Source organism: Malania oleifera, chromosome 4, assembly GCF_029873635.1.
Source record: "Malania oleifera isolate guangnan ecotype guangnan chromosome 4, ASM2987363v1, whole genome shotgun sequence".
Lineage (NCBI taxonomy): Eukaryota > Viridiplantae > Streptophyta > Magnoliopsida > Santalales > Ximeniaceae > Malania > Malania oleifera.
In genome coordinates this window covers 81,983,518-82,003,065 of record NC_080420.1, presented here as the reverse complement: position 1 = coordinate 82,003,065, position 19,548 = coordinate 81,983,518, and the positions used below count along the sequence as shown (strand labels likewise).

Genomic DNA, 19,548 nt, shown 5'->3' with positions numbered 1-19,548 from the left:
ACATTGTACCACCACGTGCCTCCAAATCAATCTTACTTCCCACTTCTTCGGATCCATCTACTAGGCCTTAGTGATCCTTATTGGCCTCGATCACATACTTGGTCTTCTAACAATTAGCACGTTAGAAGAATTAGCTTCATACCTCAACTGTTTATGATGTCACTCGTTTAGAGTTACGAATTGTCGGTTCTGATACCACTTGCTAGTATCGGAGGAGTTTTTATGGAGGTTTGATATACATGAGTGAGCACCAATTTGACCCAAAAGTTTAAATTTAGTGGGTTTTGGGCCCAATCATATATATAAGCATCCATCCATCACCTTTTTTTTTTTTTTTTTCCCCAATGTAAGACAAACTCACAAGTGGATTTCTTAACATATGGACGAGAAATAATTATAAGGTCCTAGAAATAAAATGTTCATGGAGGTTCATGAAATTTTGAGAATTGCATGGAGGTTCAAATTTTTTTATCAAACTTTTGAGAAATTAATGTTTTTTTGCCTTCAATTTTTTATTTTAACTAAAAATTTCTAGGTTTTGAAAATACAAATTTTGAAGGGAGTTTCAATATGTCGCTTTGAAGTATGATTTCAAATTTTTTTAAAAATGTAGCAAAAATAGTTAAAATTAATAGAGAAGGGCGGCATTTTTTTTTTTTATTAGATTTCAGTAGTTATTGTTTCAAAGGTAAAAATGTGATGATTATCAATAAAAAAAACACATAATAATGCAAGTTTGAAATAAAAATATTGTAAAAAAAGTACATTGACATGTATTTAGTGTATAAGTTGCACTAAATACATAAAATCTGTAAGCATTTATGTTGACTTTGGTGCAATCCCAAGAGGGGGGGTGAATTAGAGATTTAAAAATTTCTTCCTAGGTCAACGAGTCTAGTAACAATATTCTGCAACCTAGAGACATTATAAGTATATATGAAATTGTAGATTTGATGTATTACTCAATTTTTAATACATGCAACACAATTTTAGTATTGCTCAACCAGATACAATACTGTGTTAACCAAATATGCAGTATATTCAGTAGAGAAATTAAATTAAGTACAAAGTAGAATATAATGTAGGAAATGTAAAAGTTACACTAAATTTGATATCGTGGTTTGGCCAATACTGCCTACGTCCCTGCTTTGGCTCACAAGCATAAGGATTCCACTACGGCTCACTTAACTGGTGGAGCGGCACCGTTTACAACACCTTACCAGGATAGTACACCTAAATTTCCTAACCGGTCTAAGCCAATTCAAAACTTTTCACAGGGCAAGTCTCTCTCTTCTGAACACTCGTCGAGTATACAATTAATCAGCTCAAATTTTGACATACAAATAAAGTACTTCTATACAAGCAGATATGTACCACAATATAGTCCAAATAAATATGCAGTCCCAGATGATAGAATTTATGCTTAGTGCAAATGAAGTGTGCTAACACTCAATCTAATGTAAATATACAATCAAGTCCTAGAGTGTATTTCCAAACAATCTTTGAAATAAAGTATCAATATTAATCAATCACCACGAGTTTCAAAGAGTTTCAACTAGAGTATTCAAGATATCTCAAAAATAATTTTCTCAAAATAATAGCTCAAGAGATATTTGAAAAGTATGCTTGTGAAAAAGATTTTGCACAATAAAAAACACACAAGTTTGATGAGTCTTGCAACAAAAATGCAAAGACTATCTAACTACAAAGGTTTTCCTACACAAAGATTTATTAGTGAAAATTGGGGGAAAAGCCTTATGCTCAACTTACAATCCAAAAATCAAATATACAACATAATGAGAGTTTCCTAGCAAAAAGAATAATGTATAACCACTCAAAGAACTTTCACAAGGATTGATTTAGCAAATGAATATGTGAGTGTATAAGCTTTGTATTTGAAAAAGCTCTCTAAAAAATATAGAGAATATTTTTTTCTAATCAAAGTGTTAATCCTTTTTTAATCTGAGCAAATGAACTCATATATATAGGCAAGACCAAAATTATAACCATTGGGGATACACAGGAAATAATTAAATTTTTTTTAAAAGAGTTTAAGAAAATTAACACAATTTAACCCCAATTAACCACGGTAAAATTTTGGCCAACCTGAGAGTTTCAGTCGATTGAGCCATAGGTTCGGTCGCCCGAACAAACACATGAAAAAAAGTGATTTTTGAAATTCAAGTGCCTGATCAAGAGTTCGGTCTATTGACCAAGATGATTTTCCAATCTGTCTGAGGTTTGGTCGCCTAGTTTCAAGTTTAGTCTAGTAAGGGTATGAGTTCGGTTGACCGTGGACACTCAAGTCCTTTTGAGTTCGGTCGCCTAAAGGCAAGTCAACTTTTTGACCAGTCAATAGTTTGGTCGACCGAGGTAATTTGACTTGCCTGGTTCGATCGCCCGAAGCCCTTATGATTTTAAACCTAAGTTCCATTCTTTAATTTAAATTTACCCCTGATGATATGTGAGTGTAGTGGGCTTTTATGCACTAAGTGTGTAGGAACCTAAGGTCAATCTATGGCAACCTAAGCATAAAGGTCTATCATGCATGATGCAGTTATTACAGACCATATTATGTTACAGTCCAAAATGAAGAATATAAAAATAAAAAAAATACAAATTAAGCACATTATTCTTCATTCTCCCTTGGAGTCACCATATGCCATCATGATATAATGTTCTTTTAAATTCCATGCATAGAGTGAACCTCCATGCAATTTCAGGGCAAATATCAGTACTAATGTATTTGTCATTATCAAAACGAGATATGACCAATTAGGTCAATAATCTCCCCCTTTTTGATGATGATAAATACTTTATGCAAAAGTAGGTATAGCCAAGAAAGGCTCCCCCTAACAATATGCATAAAGAGATTTAAGAACTCAATTATTACAAAAGTACCCAATTTTGCCTCTTCTTCCCCTTTTGGCAATAGCAAAAAGGGCCAAGATAAAACAAGTAGAGCAAATAGGCAAACAATAAGTAATAATCATTTAGATACAAAATATAATTTGGGAAGATTTTAAAAAATCGGTACCCTGCTGTTTCTCACAAGGCATAGAGTATAACAGTGAATGATGTGAGATAGCATTTAATTTTTCAGAGCCATATTTTTCTAAGTGAAGTGACTCCCCCTCAGTTTATGCACTCTTTCCGTTCTTACAATTTGAGCATAAGACATAAGTATTTTAAAATTTATAAATACACAACATGACAAAAGATTAGCTTTTAAGATCATTTCATGCAATTTTGTCTTTAAAAGAAATCCCGTTTTAGAAATAGTCTGCAAGTATTTTGGGGATAAAGTTTGCCAAAAAAAAAAAAAAAGATTGGATTCAAGTCCAGCAATATGATTGTAGTAAGCTAGAACAAATCATTCTTAGAATAATCATGATGTACAAAAAAAATGTTCTAGAAGCACAAACTCATATCATAGTGCGCAGTTTTATAAAAACATAGGATGTGTGCAGTGAATTTGGGAAAATTTTGACAGCATTTCGTCTGAAAATATAGCTTTTCCCATGGAAACCTGCTTATAACAAAATTGATTTTATCATATAAATCTTTAAGAATTTTGCATCAATCAGATGCCATTCAAGTCCAATGATCAGTAAAAGGTTTAAACACATGCACAAGCTTTAGATGTTTCAAGTTAATTTGAGCTAAGAGCAAGTAATTTGAATTCAAGCTAAATTATCCATGCACATCCATCAATATTTTAGCAAAAGTTTGAATATTTTGGGAAATATCAAATGAAAATCAGGTAGCATGTCATTTGTAAATAGGACATTTCCCATACAAAAAGCTGCATTAAAAAGATTCAAGCAAATAGTATATCATTCAATTTAAGCATGCGAGAACCTAAAATTTCTACTAGCAAGCAATACTCATCAACTGCATCCACCATGTAGGAGGCATCGATCAAGCAAGAAAAATAATCAAAGACATTTAAAAGCATGCAAAACATCATATATAAATTGAAGTCAATCACCACTAAATAGTAAATATAAGTATTTGTGTGTGAGTATGGTGAAAATGAAAAGCCAAAAGAAAAATAAAATCAGTATAGTTAATATAGACCCAAGTGTATATATGTAAAAGATAAGATATATGAAATGAACTATATAAGTTGCAGATCCTCAGGCATCCTCTAGGCCTCTCCATCATCAGGCCCTTCTTCATCGCCGCCCGCGTCCATCTACTCCTCACCGTCATCCTCCTCATTCATCTCCCTTACGCGCTCACCAAGGATGTGGAAGTTCACCTTTACAACAAATTGAAACTCTGCAAACTCGGCGAAAAACTCATATTGCCTTTCCTGGGATGAGGAAGCTTGCTCCCTGATCTCGCTCTGAATTGACATCTTAAAGTCATCAAAGGACGCAATGAGACTAGTGATGGCAACCATAATCTCAGCATTAGATGGCATGTGAGGCTGCTAGTGAGGAACCTCCTATGGCCTTGATCCTCTCTCGGGTATGGTTGGCAACCACATGTTGCCGGTCAGCTCATAACTCATCAGCTTCAGGGTCGTAGAGGAGAAGGTTCCAGTGCCCTTAATCTTCTTCAACACCGCATATAGAGTCTTGGTGACTCTCTCTCTGACAAAATTCCTAGTAAGGATGCCCCTGTATGGTAGAATAATCCTCTTGCCCACCGTCTTCACAAACATGCACTTCAGGATTAGTCTCGGTAAGTCCAGCTTCTTCCTCGTAAAGATGCACCACATCACGAAGCAGTCTACGTATGAAACATGATCTTTAGACCCAAACTTTGGCAGAATGTTATAGGAGATTAGGTAGTGCATAACTTTGGCCTCGAGTGTCAAAAACCTATAGTTGGGGGTGTGACTCAGATCAACCACATGATTAGCCATAACCAGATTAACAAAAGTACTCACAGTGAAATCCTGCTCATTACTCCAGGTAGAGACCGAGTCAGGGCAGTCAAAATCTCATCTCTAAATATTGAGATTCTCAGCCAGATATCCGTCGTCAAATCGAATATTGGTCTTAAAAACCCGCGAGTAGCATCCTTGGTCGACCTATCCTAGGTTGGCATAAAATAATCTGACAAGGATGAGATATATCCCATGGGGCAGAAAACTAATGAATTCGTACCATCCCTGATACTTGAACATATCTAGCACATTATTAAAATGAGTCTACATGAATTCTATGTCGAGAACTTTACCTAGGATAGGCTCCTTGAGCCTGAAGACTTTCTCGTATTTGATCCTCCTTTCAGCAGAAATAAACCATTGCTCGAGAGCAATGCCGGATTCAACTTGCCTTTGATCTCTAGACATGGCTAGAAGTGATTTTCTGAAGAAAAACTAGGTTTGGAATGAGTGTAGGGGACAGTAAAAAAAGGAGAAAAACTGAGGAGCTCTTAAGAAAGATGAAAAAATGAACCTATTTTCGTGGTCAAAGTATGTATAGATTGCAGTTCGGTCGCCCGGTCCAATGTTCGGTTGCCCAAACCATAATAAGTACCCCCATGGCTGAGTCTGTTTGGTTGGCTGAATACTGGGTTGGTTGGCTGAATCTCAGGTGACTTTTCACATTCAGACCCTCGGTAACCCGAATGAAATAAACTATTTTAGTTTGGTTAGCTAAATCACCCTGATGAAGAGCTTTGGTTGCCCAAAGTTTAGTTCGATCACCCAAACCATGTTCGGTGGTCCGAACAGGTTTTGAACTGAAATGTTCAAGCACCCGAATGTGGTCAATGGCCTGGTCAACTTTCATGTTCGGTCAACCGAATGGCCTAAGCTGAAAAGGGTTCAGCTGACCGAACCTAGTCAACTTTTCTCCTTTTGACTTTTTCTCAGTTGACATGACTCCCTATGATTTAGTTGCTTGACTTAAGGATTATTAAGTGCACCAATTCTAATCTTTTGACACTTTGATCATTTTAGGGTCAAGGAGAGATGGATTCAAGTTTTTTTGAAAACATTGTAATGATTTTTGAAAACACTTGAAGTAATTGGTTTATATATATTATAAAACATTGATTTTTAAGAAAAAAATTCTTTGCAAAAGTAGAACCATGAAACCTTGTCAAAATTAGAAAACAAAACATTTTTTCACCCTCAACCACTTCATAGGTGATTATTTTTAAAAATGTATTTTTTCTACTTTTTGTAAAAATATATATATATATATATAATTTTAATTATATTATTTCTTAAAGTGGTTCACATTCTACACTCATGAATATTGGTGGTTTCAATACCTCGATAAAGATTCTCTGTGATAATTCTGCTGCAGTATTCTTTTCTAAGAACAATAAAAGTGGAAGTAGAAGCAAACATATCGACATAAAGTATCTAAGTGTGAGAAAGAACATCAAGAAAAGTTTTCTTACAGTCACCTCTACAAACTTGATGATTGTGAATCCAATGACCAAAGGTTCACGAGTTAAGCAGTTTAAGGGTCATATGGGCCTTTGTGGCGTTTAATTTCTCTTATCTTGTATTTATTGATTTTTTTGTCAAACAGAGAGATATTTTGATGAATTATTCAGTTTTTATGCGTATAAAGATAAATTCATCATATCCATCGAGATATTAAGGTAGAACCTGAATGACTTTGATCATTTATGAAATTTTCCCTAAAGTGCTTACTTAAGAAATATTATACATTGTGATCATGGATGGGAATGCTTGATAAATAAAGCGCTACTGCTATGGTTCCTTGTGTAGTATGTCTTAAGTGAGTGGGAGTTTTCACAATAAAGAATATGTGCATGCAATTAAAATTTTATCATGTCTCACGAGGATAAAGAATATGTTTATGTAAATAAAGTGGGAGAATGTAAATATATATATATATATATATATATATAATTTCAATTATATTATTTCTTAAAGTGGTTCACATTCTACACTCATGAATATTGGTGGTTTCAATACCCCATAAAGTTTCATATACATGTATTGATGGTTTCCATGTGCCCCATACTTTAATGAGATATGTATAGACATTCTTAATTTGTGAAAAATTAAAAACTCTTCATATTTTGCTCTTTGATGGATGAAGCAAATAATGAGGAAGCTGAAAGGTTATAAGAATTAGATGAAGGGTCCCTAGTTTTTCCTATATATAAGGGCCTATGTATTCCATCATACTATCCCATGAAGTCTACGGAAAAGGTTAGAAAACACTTCACAAAATAGTAGTTTTCTTTTTGGGTTCGGAGACAAGAAGATATTCTAGTCTTCTAGTTTCACAAGTTGAGTACAATGACAAGAGGTAATGATTTCTTCCACTGCACGTGTTTATTTTAACATGCTACTCTGACTATTATTTTTACACTTTTAACTTTGAGAATTGTTTTTTATTTTGGGTGCATTCTTGTGAGCTTCTATTTCATAAGCTCGCAAGTAGGCCACACTAGTATCTAATGAGTCACTATATCTGTATCCAAACCATACATATCTTGATAATACCATGCGAATATATCCTTGTATTCATGTAGTAAATCCACTACTTCTCGTTTCACTTGTGGATTTATCGAAGTACCCATTTTCACCTCCCATAAAGCGTTTTCTGTTCCCAAGTTCGAGACTTTTATACCCTCTACATGTGGTTTAATATGCTTCCCTTCATGCTCCATCATTCTTAAAAGCTTATTTGATGGTTCTTATTCCTCATACCAAGGTGTCACGGTCCGCCTTTTTCACACCGTTGTGAAGGGCCGTGCGGCGCTAGCTAAAGCACTCTTACTTAACTAGCCAGCCTTTTGTTTACCAACATTCATCCACGAAGCACTTTCATTAACATTCAATCAGATAGCAGCGTAAATAATAATCAATTCATGAAAGCCGTGGCAACCAAGCAGTAAATATTGAAGCAAACGTAATTCATTAACAAATCCTCCGTTGACATGTTGTACTTAGCGAGGGAGGCAAGTAGGCTAAGCACGTTGACAATTGCTAGTGAGTTTTACAATGATTGATGAACACTCACCCTCCCCTAAAGAGCTTTCTAGGCCATTCTCACTCTAGCACTAGGAAACATCAAAGTGACCGAGGAGTCATACTGCCTTATATGGCTTACAATGAAAGAAATACTAGAAAATAACCCTACACTAGTATTTACATGATGGAAACCCATCCCAAACACACGAGATAAGCGGTCATAGGCAAGCATAATGCCCTGAACAAGCTTAGCCCGTGACATTCTCCCCCACTTATGCGGTCGACGTCCTCGTAGACTTTTGGCGATAGGTACACTTCAACTTTGTCCACGAATGGCTTCAAATCTTTCCGCAGAAATCCAGCTGATTTCTTTATCATCAAGGCACTTCCACTTCACTAGGAACTTCTGTCACTTCTTCCTTGAGGATAGGAACTTTCTGTCTGCAAGGATCTCTTCAACATCATGTCTGTCAGGTTGCACTGTCTTCAACTCTGCACTGTTTGACTGGCTTCTGCTCAGGTCGTTGGTGTTGGCGTTGAATGGCTTGAGGCAATTGACATGAAATTGCGGTTTTCTCTCCTGATCTGCCCCCTTCTTCATCTGCTTAGAAGCTTTCTCCAGATAGGCTTGGGCAAACTCTGCATTCTTTCTCCCTTCGCTGGTGAAGATGTATGCCCTGGGACTCTTTCGTCTATACGGCTCACCCACTGTGTGAGGTAACAGTGGCAGCTGGCCTGTAACAAGCGCAAAAGGGCTCTTGTTGGTTGTTGAGCGCCTTTGGGCGTTGTCACAGAATGGATCCACATCAAGTAGTTGCACACCACTCTTCTGGTTGTCATTGACACAATGGCGCAAGTACTCATCTAGTAGCTCTCTGAATCTCTTCATCTGTTCGTCTGTCAGTTGATGATAACTCGAAGAGATGTCAAGGTGTGACCTGAATATCCTGAAAAACTCTGTCAAGAAGTTGTCAGTGAACATTAAATCTTGGTCACAAATAATAACTTGGGGAATACCCCAATGTTTCACAACAGTCACAAGGAACAATTGTGTCGTCCCCTCTGCCGAACAGTACTTTGGTGCGGCCTTGAAAGTACCATACTTCTTCCGCTCCCCCTTGTCTTGTTGGCAAGTGAGACAAGTTTTGGTATAATCAACCACATCATCCCGTGTGTGCGGCCAATAATACCTCCCCAGTAGTCCTGTCATTGGAGTCATTCTCCGCGAATACCCCTTAACGAACTTCCTGTAGTAACTAGTAAGGCCAAGAAAGGAACGCAACTCCTTCACTGTTGTGGGGATCTTCCGTTCTTGATTCATCCTTACCTTCTCCATACCCCTCCGGATACGACCTTGTTCAACGAATTAACCAAGGAATTTGTTGCTCCGCCGAGCGAAAGAGAAATTCTCCTTCTTCAAATTCAGACTGTTTCCCTTCAGCCTATCGAACACCTTCCGTAGATGCTCTTCATGTTTCCTCTGAAACGACACCGATGCTCGCAACGGTGTTTTGGAAGGGCGAACACATCCCGCTTCCACTTCATCAAGTTGTTTCCCCAACTCTACTATCTGTCTAAGCGCAATCCAACATGGCCTTTTAGCAGGTGGTTTCACTCCTGATAACAACTTGATCTCTTGCTCCACAGTCCGTCGTGAAAGCAAATTTTGAGGCAGCTTATCCGGCAACACCTCCTTATCCTCATCCAACACCGCTTGGATGGTCGTAGGCTCCAGCTCTTGGCCTACTTCTTTGTCTACCACCACCGTGGCTAGACGTGTCTGCTCACCCTGACCCAATCCTTCATTGAGCTGTATGGCTGAAAGGGACTTCCCTTCGTCTCCTTTCGTTGCAACGACTTGCACCATGCACGAGTGATCTCCCATTAGACATAAGGAACCAGCCGAAGGCATCAGCACTGCCCTCGTCCCCATTAGGAACTCCATTCCTAGAATGACTGGATAGTCATCCAATGGCACCGCTGTGAAATTCGCATGACCTTCCCACTGTCCAAGCTTTATAGCCACTTGCTTGGCTACTCCCAGAGTAGGCTTGGCTACAGAGTTAACTGCTTTCACGCGTCCTGTATCCTTCTCTAAGGATAAGTTGAGTCTTCCTGCTTCCAACTGCGAAACAAAATTATGAGTAGCTCCCGTATCCACCATAGCGCGAGTACTCTTCCCATTTATCCTCAAGTCCACAAACATTATCCCTTTTGCTCGTGTAACTTTTGGTGTTTTTGCCTGCTTTTCCAATGCGTTCACTAACCGCACTGAACCCACCCTAGGGGCATCATCCTCTTCCCCATCGTCTTCCACTGCCTGTTCTACAATGGAAGCTTGTAAGGCATTAAGTGATGCTTTGTGAGGGCACTCAAAAACTCTATGAGGACCCCGACACAAGAAACACTCAATTTTACTCTTCCCCTTTCCATTGGGTGTGTTGAACCCTTGAGACGACGAAGCTTCCTGTGAGGTTGATGATTTAGAGTCGGCTCCCCCACTCTTGGGTTTGCCATTCTTGAAAGACTTTCCACCGTTTCCCTCTCCGCCAAACCGTTTGGACGAAGTGGTCTCATCACCAGCGTAGTCTGTCAAGCGTTCTGCAGCCGCTTGTGTAGTTGACAAGTCTTGAACCCTTTGCCTATGAAGTTCAGTTCTTGCCCACGGTTTCATCCCCTCTAGAAAATAGAACGACTTGTCCTTCTCCGACATATCCCGAATACCCAACATTAAAGCAGAAAATTGTTTCACATATTCACTGATTGACCCTGTATGCTTGAGATCTCTCAGTTTTCTCCTTACATTATACTCAACGTTTTCAGGAAAGAATTGGGCCTTGAGCTCTCTCCTCAAGTCTGCCCAACTATCAATCACACAGTTTCCATTTTCAATTTCTCGGTACTTGGTACGCCACCACAGTTTGGCATCACCAACCAAGTACATGGTCGCAGTATCCACCTTTGCCTGTTCTGAGGCCATCCTCACAACGCGAAAGTACTGCTCCACATCAAACAAGAAGTTCTCTAACTCCTTGGCATCTCGGGCACCCCCATACGTCCTGGGTTCTGGCACCTTGGTTTTGCTAACTCCCGAAGTGTTGGAGTTCCCCATAGCAAGAACCATCACATTTACCTTTGCAACCAGATCTGCCATCCGGGCTTGCAAAGTTTCCACAGTGTGGCGAAAGTCCTCTGACATGTCTCCTATCAAACCTGCTTGATGTTTTTGTGATCCCCTCACTTCATCAACAAGTTCTCTCATCTGGGCCACCTCCGCGGCCATAGTGTTGGTTGACTCTTCAACCTGTGCTTCCAGCACGCTAATCCTCTCAGCAGTGTTTGGTGCCATGGTCACTTACCAAAGCTTCCCAAATCCAACAACGAAGGCAATCGAATTCACGTAGCAACTCAACCTTGGGCTCTCACCAAGTGTCACCGACTTGGGCTCTGATACCAAATGTCACGGTCCGCCTTTTTCACACCGTTGTGAAGGGCCGTGCGGCGCTAGCTAAAGCACTCTTACTTAACTAGCCAACCTTTTGTTTACCAACATTCATCCACGAAGCACTTTCATTAACATTCAATCAGATAGCAGCGGAAATAATAATCAATTCATGAAAGCCGTGGCAACCAAGCAGTAAATATTGAAGCAAACGTAATTCATTAACAAATCCTCCGTTGACATGTTGTACTTAGCGAGGGAGGCAAGTAGGCTAAGCACGTTGACAATTGCTAGTGAGTTTTACAATAATTGATGAACACTCACCCTCCCCTAAAGAGCTTTCTAGGTCATTCTCACTCTAGCACTAGGAAACATCAAAGTGACCGAGGAGTCATACTGCCTTATTTGGCTTACAATGAAAGAAATACTAGAAAATAACCCTACACTAGTATTTACATGATGGAAACCCATCCCAAACACACGAGATAAGCAGTCATAGGCAAGCATAATGCCCTGAACAAGCTTAGCCCATGACACAAGGTTAGACAAAGTGCTTTCATTGTAATCAACAATATTCTCAAGGATCAAAATAGGTTTTGATTTTCTACGAGGACAAAATGAACCAACTTTAAAAAGATAATACAAGAAAACAAAGGCTAAAAAGAGAAAAGATAAGCATGTTAATAAATTATTTGATTAAATATGTTGATGGATAGTCCATCTTCAAATAATTTATTGAGCTCGATGTCTTCGGAATCATCTCCAATCCATGATGAGTCACATATAATGATTTTCGAGCCAATCGATGGATGCACGCGGCCATAGTTCTTGCCCACGCCCAAGCCAAACGAGGGATTTGCAGAAACTAACTCCAAATCCTTTCTTTTTCCTTTTCCTGCCAAAGTTCCACCTCGTCAATGTCGAATGTTTTGCCGCTGGTTGGAAATGCCAACCTAACTCGCACACTAATCACTCTCCTTGATAGTTGCAAATCAATGTTCGAGCTGCGACAAATTCACGCTCCGGTTATCACTTTTGGCCTCTTTCAGAATGATTCTTTTGCATCAAGAATTCTTTCCTTCGCTGCAACATCTGATTCAGGCGACATGGATTACTCATGTCGTGTTTTCCTTCAACTATCGAATCCAACAGTCTTTAATTGGAACACCGTTATTAGGGGCTACTCAAAAAGCAAGAAGCCCAACAAAGCAGTTTCAGTTTTTGTTGAAATGTTACGCGTTGGGTTCTCACCCGATCACTTAACATACCCCTTTCTTGTGAAGGCATCTGCGCACTTGTTGGACGTTCGGCTTGCAGTGGCTGTACACGGCCACGTTGTGAAAAGTGGGTATGAGTTTGATCGGTTTGTTCGGAATTCCTTGGTTCATGCGTACGGTACATGCGGGGCCTTAGTTTATGCATGTAAGGTGTTTGATGAAATGCCTAATAGGAACTTGGTTTCGTGGAATGCCATGTTGGATGCTTATGCAAAGTTTGGAGACTTAAGTTTGGCGCGGGAAGTATTTGAATTAATGCCAGAGCGGGATGTGGTATCATGGAGCTCTTTGATTGATGGGTATGTCAAAGATGGGGATTATAGGGAGGCATTGGCAGTCTTTCAACAAATGCAGGCTCTAGGATCAAAGGCTAATGAGGTGACTATGGTGAGTGTGTTGTGTGCTTGTGCCCACCTTGGTGCACTTGAGCAAGGTAGGATGATGCATCATTACATGATGGAGAACGGATTGCCATTAACTTTGGTTTTGCGCACATCCCTCGTGGATATGTATGCCAAGTGTGGGGCAATAGAGGAGGCTCTGGTTGTGTTTCGTGGGGTTTCAGGTAAACAATCCGATGTTTTAATTTGGAATGCAGTAATTGGGGGACTTGCAACTCATGGATTGGTTAAAGAGTCACTTGACTTGTATACAGAAATGCAAATAATGGGTATAATTCCGGATGAAATCACATACTTATGCTTGTTATGTGCTTGTGCCCATGGGGGACTGGTGAAGGAAGCTTGGTATTTTTTTGAGTCCCTTTCTAAGCATGGCATGACTCCTAAGAGTGAGCATTATGCTTGCCTGGTTGATGTTCTCTCTCGAGCAGGTTGCTTGGGCCAGGCATACCAATTTATATGTCAATTGCCAATAGAACCAACTGCTTCCATGTTAGGTGCTTTATTGAATGGGTGTCTAAATCGAGGAAGATTAGATCTTGCAGAAATAGTCGGGAAGAAGCTTATCGAGTTGGAGCCCAATCACGATGGTCGATATATTGGTTTATCAAACGTTTATGCTGTTGTCAAACGGTGGGATGATGCAAAAACAATGCGAGAAACCATGGAGAGTAGAGGGGTGAAGAAGTCTCCTGGGTGTAGTTTTGTGGAGATATCTAGAACCCTTCATAGATTCATAGCTCACGATAAAACACATTGTCAATCTAAAGAAATCTATATGATGCTAAACTCTATTGATAGACAAATGAAATTGGATGCTAATTATGAACTTGAAGAATGTTGTTTGTACATTGTGGGAAATATTTGAGTTGCATTCTCCTCTTTTTGGTTCAAATTCAAATATATTAATTTGTTTACAATAACATTTTTAAAGATATTTAGGATATGTTCAATTGTGGAAAATTGTCTTCATTTTCTATTTTTAGTTTTTTAAAAACTTATAACTTATTTTCAAATTTCCAACTCAGAAAAATAATTTTTTTAAAAAAATTATACTTTCTAACTTCCTATATAAATTTTGGAAAATTGGTAAATGTAGCATTTTTTATAAAGGAGGTACTTTATGGTTTTATTGTTAACGCTAAATCCACTTGTCTTTTTACCAAATGAATAAAATTATAATCGCATTAAGTTTATTGACAACACATGCTAGAAAGACCAACATGCATATATAATTAATTAATTATATTATGATATTATTTAATTTGATTAACTTATACGAAGTTCAAAACTTGCTCTATCCTTTCTGGAGGCTACTATGTGAAATTAATGCTTTGCATATTGTCGACATCAAGTTTAGGAAACCTATTTTGATTGTCAGCATTTTAATGACTGTTTACGAACCGAGCAAATATAGACAATCAAATCATTGGTTCTCTAACTTGTCTATTTATCTAGAAAGCAATTATTTTATTTTAGTTTTGAAAAGAAAAAGAAAAAAAAAAACTTCTTTGAAAAGAGACTAGGTTGAGGAGTAATTTTTTGAATTGGGAAGGTAATTTATTTTTATTGGAATTTAAAGAATTAGCACTCCAAAGTACCAATTCTATGAATACTTATCATACTTATCTTAAGTATGTGTGTGTAGTTCCCCTTTTTAAAAAGAATTTTTTCTTTTTGAAAAAAATGCTCAAAACATGAAAACATTTGAAAAATCGTATTGTAGGATCATACAGTCGACCACTTGCAGAGATTGCTCCTCTTCAAATTCTTTTTCTTTTGTTTATTTGTTTCAAAAATTTTCCAATCCTTAACTCCTTTGGAAAGGATTTTATAGGATCCATAGAGAGGACTTAACCTCATGAAAATCTTACAACTTATTGTCTATTCAAAATGAATATATAAATATGCATAAATTAGAAAAATAAAGAACAGAAGAAAGTGACCTTTTGATTTTTTATTTGGTATGGTTAGATATACAAATTAGACTGCCTGTATATCCTCAAAATCAAGTAATCTATAGTTCCTAAGAAATATTTTAAATTTCAATTTTAAAAACATTTTTTGAATTGTTTTTGTGAAAACTCTTGAATTTGAACGATTTGGTTTCTTTGGGAGAAAAATCATAAAACTCAACTTGAAAACTCTCCTTTTATCTTTTAGAAAAGAGGCTTTCTAATCCATTCAATAGCGGCATCATGAATGGTTCATTAAAAAATTAAATTTTTTAAAAGGATGTTTTGATTTCTTTAAAAGGAAAATCATAAAATCTAACTTTAGAAAGTATAGATTTTTAGAGAGACAGAACCACAAACCCACCTTGAAATTTTGCTTGAAAGTTGTAAAACATCCAAAAGTCACATCATGAATGTATAACTCCAAAAATATTTTGAAAACTTTACAAAAGCATGAAAGCTTTTGTGAAAATTTTGCATGAAATCATTTTTTGATAAAAAAAAATTGTTTTTTTTTTTAATTATAGAGAAACCATGAAAACTTCTAGTAAAATGATATTTAAATCAAAGCAAATGTACTATACTGATTGTAGAAATCCAAAAACACTTTAAATTATAGAGAAAATAAAAAAAAAAAGTTGCCAATGATTACTTTTTCAAACAGCAGGGGGGTGGTCAATTGCCTGAATGAGCTGATCAACTACCTGCAAGCAAACATCCACATAAACATGCTATTTTGACTTTCAAAGATGGGTTTTCTATGCAATCAAGATAAAAACATGTCATACAATTTTTAAAATCATTAAGCATTGAACATAAACATACAAGGAAACATCAATATGCTTCAATACACAAAAACTCATAAAATAAATGCAAATGAATAAAGTAGATGGTTAGAGAAAGTGGAGGATACCCTTACTTTAATTCACTCCCCAAATACCCAAACAAAAGGAGAAATTTGCAGTTTTTTCTCCTTTTTCTTTTTCAACAAGTCTCCTTTTGACCCCCATGAAAATATTTGGAAATCCTATTATTGCCCCTACTTGGACATGATCCAATCTCTCTCCCAATAGGCCCTTTTATAGATTTCCAATGGAAGGGAGATTGAATTTGAGTTTTAAAAAATCAAGTTAAAAAATAACTATCAACCACCAACTGCCAATGTGGTTGTTACTTGACATATGACAACATTGGGGGTATGTGGTGTGAGTTGAGGTGTAATCTCAAAAGGGGAGGGGGGTAAATTGGATATTTAAAAATTTATGCAAGTACTTAAACGATTTTTGCTACGATTTCAAGCAAGTGATCTAACAACGCAAATGATATCAATATTCACTATATATATATATGAATGTAAAGATGCTCAAATTTAAAGAGTTAAAGGAAGAGAGAATAACACCGTATTTTTATAAGGTTCGGCTATCCGTGCCTACGTCCTTACCTCAAGTAACACACTTGAGGATTCCACTAAACACTCCTTTTATAGGTGGAGAAAACCTCTCTCCTTCAATAGGCGGAGATGCCTCTCTCCTTTACTTAGGCAAAGCTGTCTCTCTCCTTCAATAGGCGGAGATGCCTCTCTCCTTTACTTAGGCAAAGTTGTCTCTCTCCTTCAATAGGCGGAGATGCCTTTCTTCTTCACTAGGCAAAAATGTCTCTCTCCTTCAATAGGCAAAGATGCCTTTACAAGTGGAATCATTAGAAATTGATATACAAAGAATGCTCTAAATTTGAATGGATTAGTACAAAAAAAATGGCAAGCTAATACACTCTCAATATGATTACGAATGAAGCTCAAAGAGTAACTAGAAGGTGAGCACTTGAAAGATGAACAAAGAATTTGCAAAGTGCTTGACAAGATCTTTCAACAAAGATCAAAAGCTTGGATTCAAGTATAAGTGATACCAATAATAATACAAATCAAATCCAATCTTTTCTCCTCCTTTTAAAACAAGTTTAGAAACTTGTATTTATAGGCAAGATAATGAACTAGCCGTTTTATGACCATTGGGCTTTCAAAAATAATTTATTGCTTTCAAAACTAGTTGTTTTTTAGCCGTTATGGCTTGAATCCCGCCAACTCGGTCGCTCGAATTGGGATTTGGTTGTCTGAATTCTCTAGAGATGAAAATCACAAAATTCAGTAGAGATTTACGATCAATTGACTTCTAGATTCGGTCGCTCTGTGTTCGGTTGCCTGAGTTTCCAGAGCTGGAATTTCCAAAATTCAGTAGCAACTCAATCACCCGACCTTTATGGTTCGGTTGCCCAAATTGCCTAGAATTCATATTGTGCACTTCTAGTGGCAATTCGGTCGACTAAATGCTTTGCTTCAGTCGCATGAACTTCCTAAACCTCAAGACCCTTAGTTTTTCATTCCAAAAATGATTTTAACACTTTAAAATAATTTTTGCACATTTATAAAATAATTTTCATGAAATTATAGAATGCCTAGGGTCCAACTAAGGTCACCTATGAGTTTCTTCATATAATCAATGATAGTATACTCACATAGGTCCTATTAGCAATATACATAAGAAAAATTCTTTTAAGTCTTCAAGCTTGGACTTCATGAGCTCCATGATCATAGCCATAGTCTTCAAGCTTGGTCCTTATAAGCTCCATGTTCATAGCTAAATAACATAGTCTTGTATGCTTCATGGCTTCCATTTTGCATCTCTTTATTGTGCTTAAAAATCTTAATTCCTATGAACATACTTAATAGCACAATTAGATGCCTTGATTTATCATTATCAAAACGAGATGAAACTTAGATAGGCCAACAATCTCCTTCTTTAAGATGATGACAAACAAGGAGCAAAATGAGGTTGCCTTTAAAAGGCCCCCCCTCACAATATATATATATATATATATATATATATATATATATAATAAATAAAGAGATATTTTGGAGGAGATATTTTGGAGAAGATATTTTGAGATATTTATATATAAATATCTTGGAGGAGATATTTATTTTGATTACTTAAAGGTTAAGTTAGGTCCAACGTCGCTACGTGGATTAGGGAAGGAATCTCTACAGGTCCTACAGATCAAAATTTCATTTCGGAGATTTCTAAGTTTTTCCCAAAAATCGAGGTAAGGTTCGATTTTTGCTTTTGGTCCAGTAGATCTGTAGTATACGAGATTATACTGAAGTGTTGTTCTTCAAGTATTAGGTTTCAGGGTTTTCGTGTTGTTGTTTTGAACCGTTTAGGTACAGGGTTCGAAAAGTTAGGGCTTGAGTTCCGGGTCATTTTGGACTTCAATTCACATGCAAGTAAGGGGGTTATTTTAATATAGTGATTTATACAATATAAATCGATTGAAATATTGAAATAACTCTTAGATATCGAGTTATGGCGGTTTTAGGATTTTCGGGCCTCGGTTCGATAAATCGGCTTTATTTTCAAAACCAATTGGTTAAATTGAAATGTTATATTTTTAGAATATTGTACTTGTCATTCCGGACCTTTTCACCGATTGGAAATGTTGTTTTCTTTGTTTAAAACATTTACTGTGATATTAACTATTTATATTTACTTTCGGGTTGTTTTCGAATGTGGAAAACTGTGTGGCAGGTGTTGATGTTGTGAAAAATTGGAACTGTTGTGAAAATGCAGGAAGTTTATTTGATGGGCTACGAATTAGATTTCATGTAATGATGTGTTTTGTGAAATGATTTCAAAAGAGTGTTTAAATTGCTTAAATTGCACGATATGCTTTAGGAACCCTGGGGACTAATAGTGTAGGCACGAGTCCGTTGCCAGTAAGGGTACCATACTCTTGATCTATGTGAACCCAAACTGTATTGAGATAGTAGGGGTGGTCTTAGTGTGAGTTTGCCTCTTGATCGTGTACCCGAGCTGTGTTGAGACACTAGGGGCGGTCAACCCAGATTGTGGGGATTTATACATGGTATAGAGTTTGAGGGCGTGTCCTATCTTGAATATCTGTACATTTATGTAATTGTTGTTATATACTATGGGGTTGTTCATATGATGAAAACGGGGTACATATTTTACAATTATGGAAACGATGATTATATATGTTTATGTTTTTGTTAAACACTTAAAGCAAGCTGGCCACACACTGTTATTAGCTTAATCGTCCTTTACAAGAGGTGTCTCACCCTATCATACAAACTGTCTTTTCAGGTTCTTATCGAGGTTGAGATTAGCAAGGACTGGGGCAGGGTAGCAATCTGTTTTGAGTGAGCGTCTCCACGAGCTCAATTTTGTAAGTTATGTTATAGGTTTTTAGAACTTGTAAAATGTTGTAAGACTCAAGGATGCGTCGAGTATCATACAGTATTGTATATGGATGTTAGAATAGTTGTATGTATCTATCAGAAAGTTAGAACTCTAGTAATAGTTTGATGGATGTTTATGTTTTCCGATGCGTATATATATCTATTAAGAAGTATATCAGGTACATAGATGTCCCTACAATAACACTCGGGCCGTAAGTTGGGACCATGTTGACCCTATGGGTCATTCTCAATTATGATAATGACAAATACTCTGGTATTTGATGACTTTTAAGTTTG

General features: G+C 37.1%; 1 protein-coding gene across 1 annotated transcript; it reads left to right on the top strand.

The window, feature by feature from the left end:
* Nucleotides 1–12,097: 12,097 nt before the first annotated feature.
* LOC131153359 (pentatricopeptide repeat-containing protein At5g08305) lies at nt 12,098–13,977 on the top strand. Its single transcript, XM_058105626.1, has one exon. It carries the CDS (start codon nt 12,284–12,286, stop codon nt 13,910–13,912), a length of 1,629 nt encoding a protein of 542 aa, XP_057961609.1. The 5' UTR covers nt 12,098–12,283; the 3' UTR covers nt 13,913–13,977.
* Nucleotides 13,978–19,548: the final 5,571 nt, after the last annotated feature.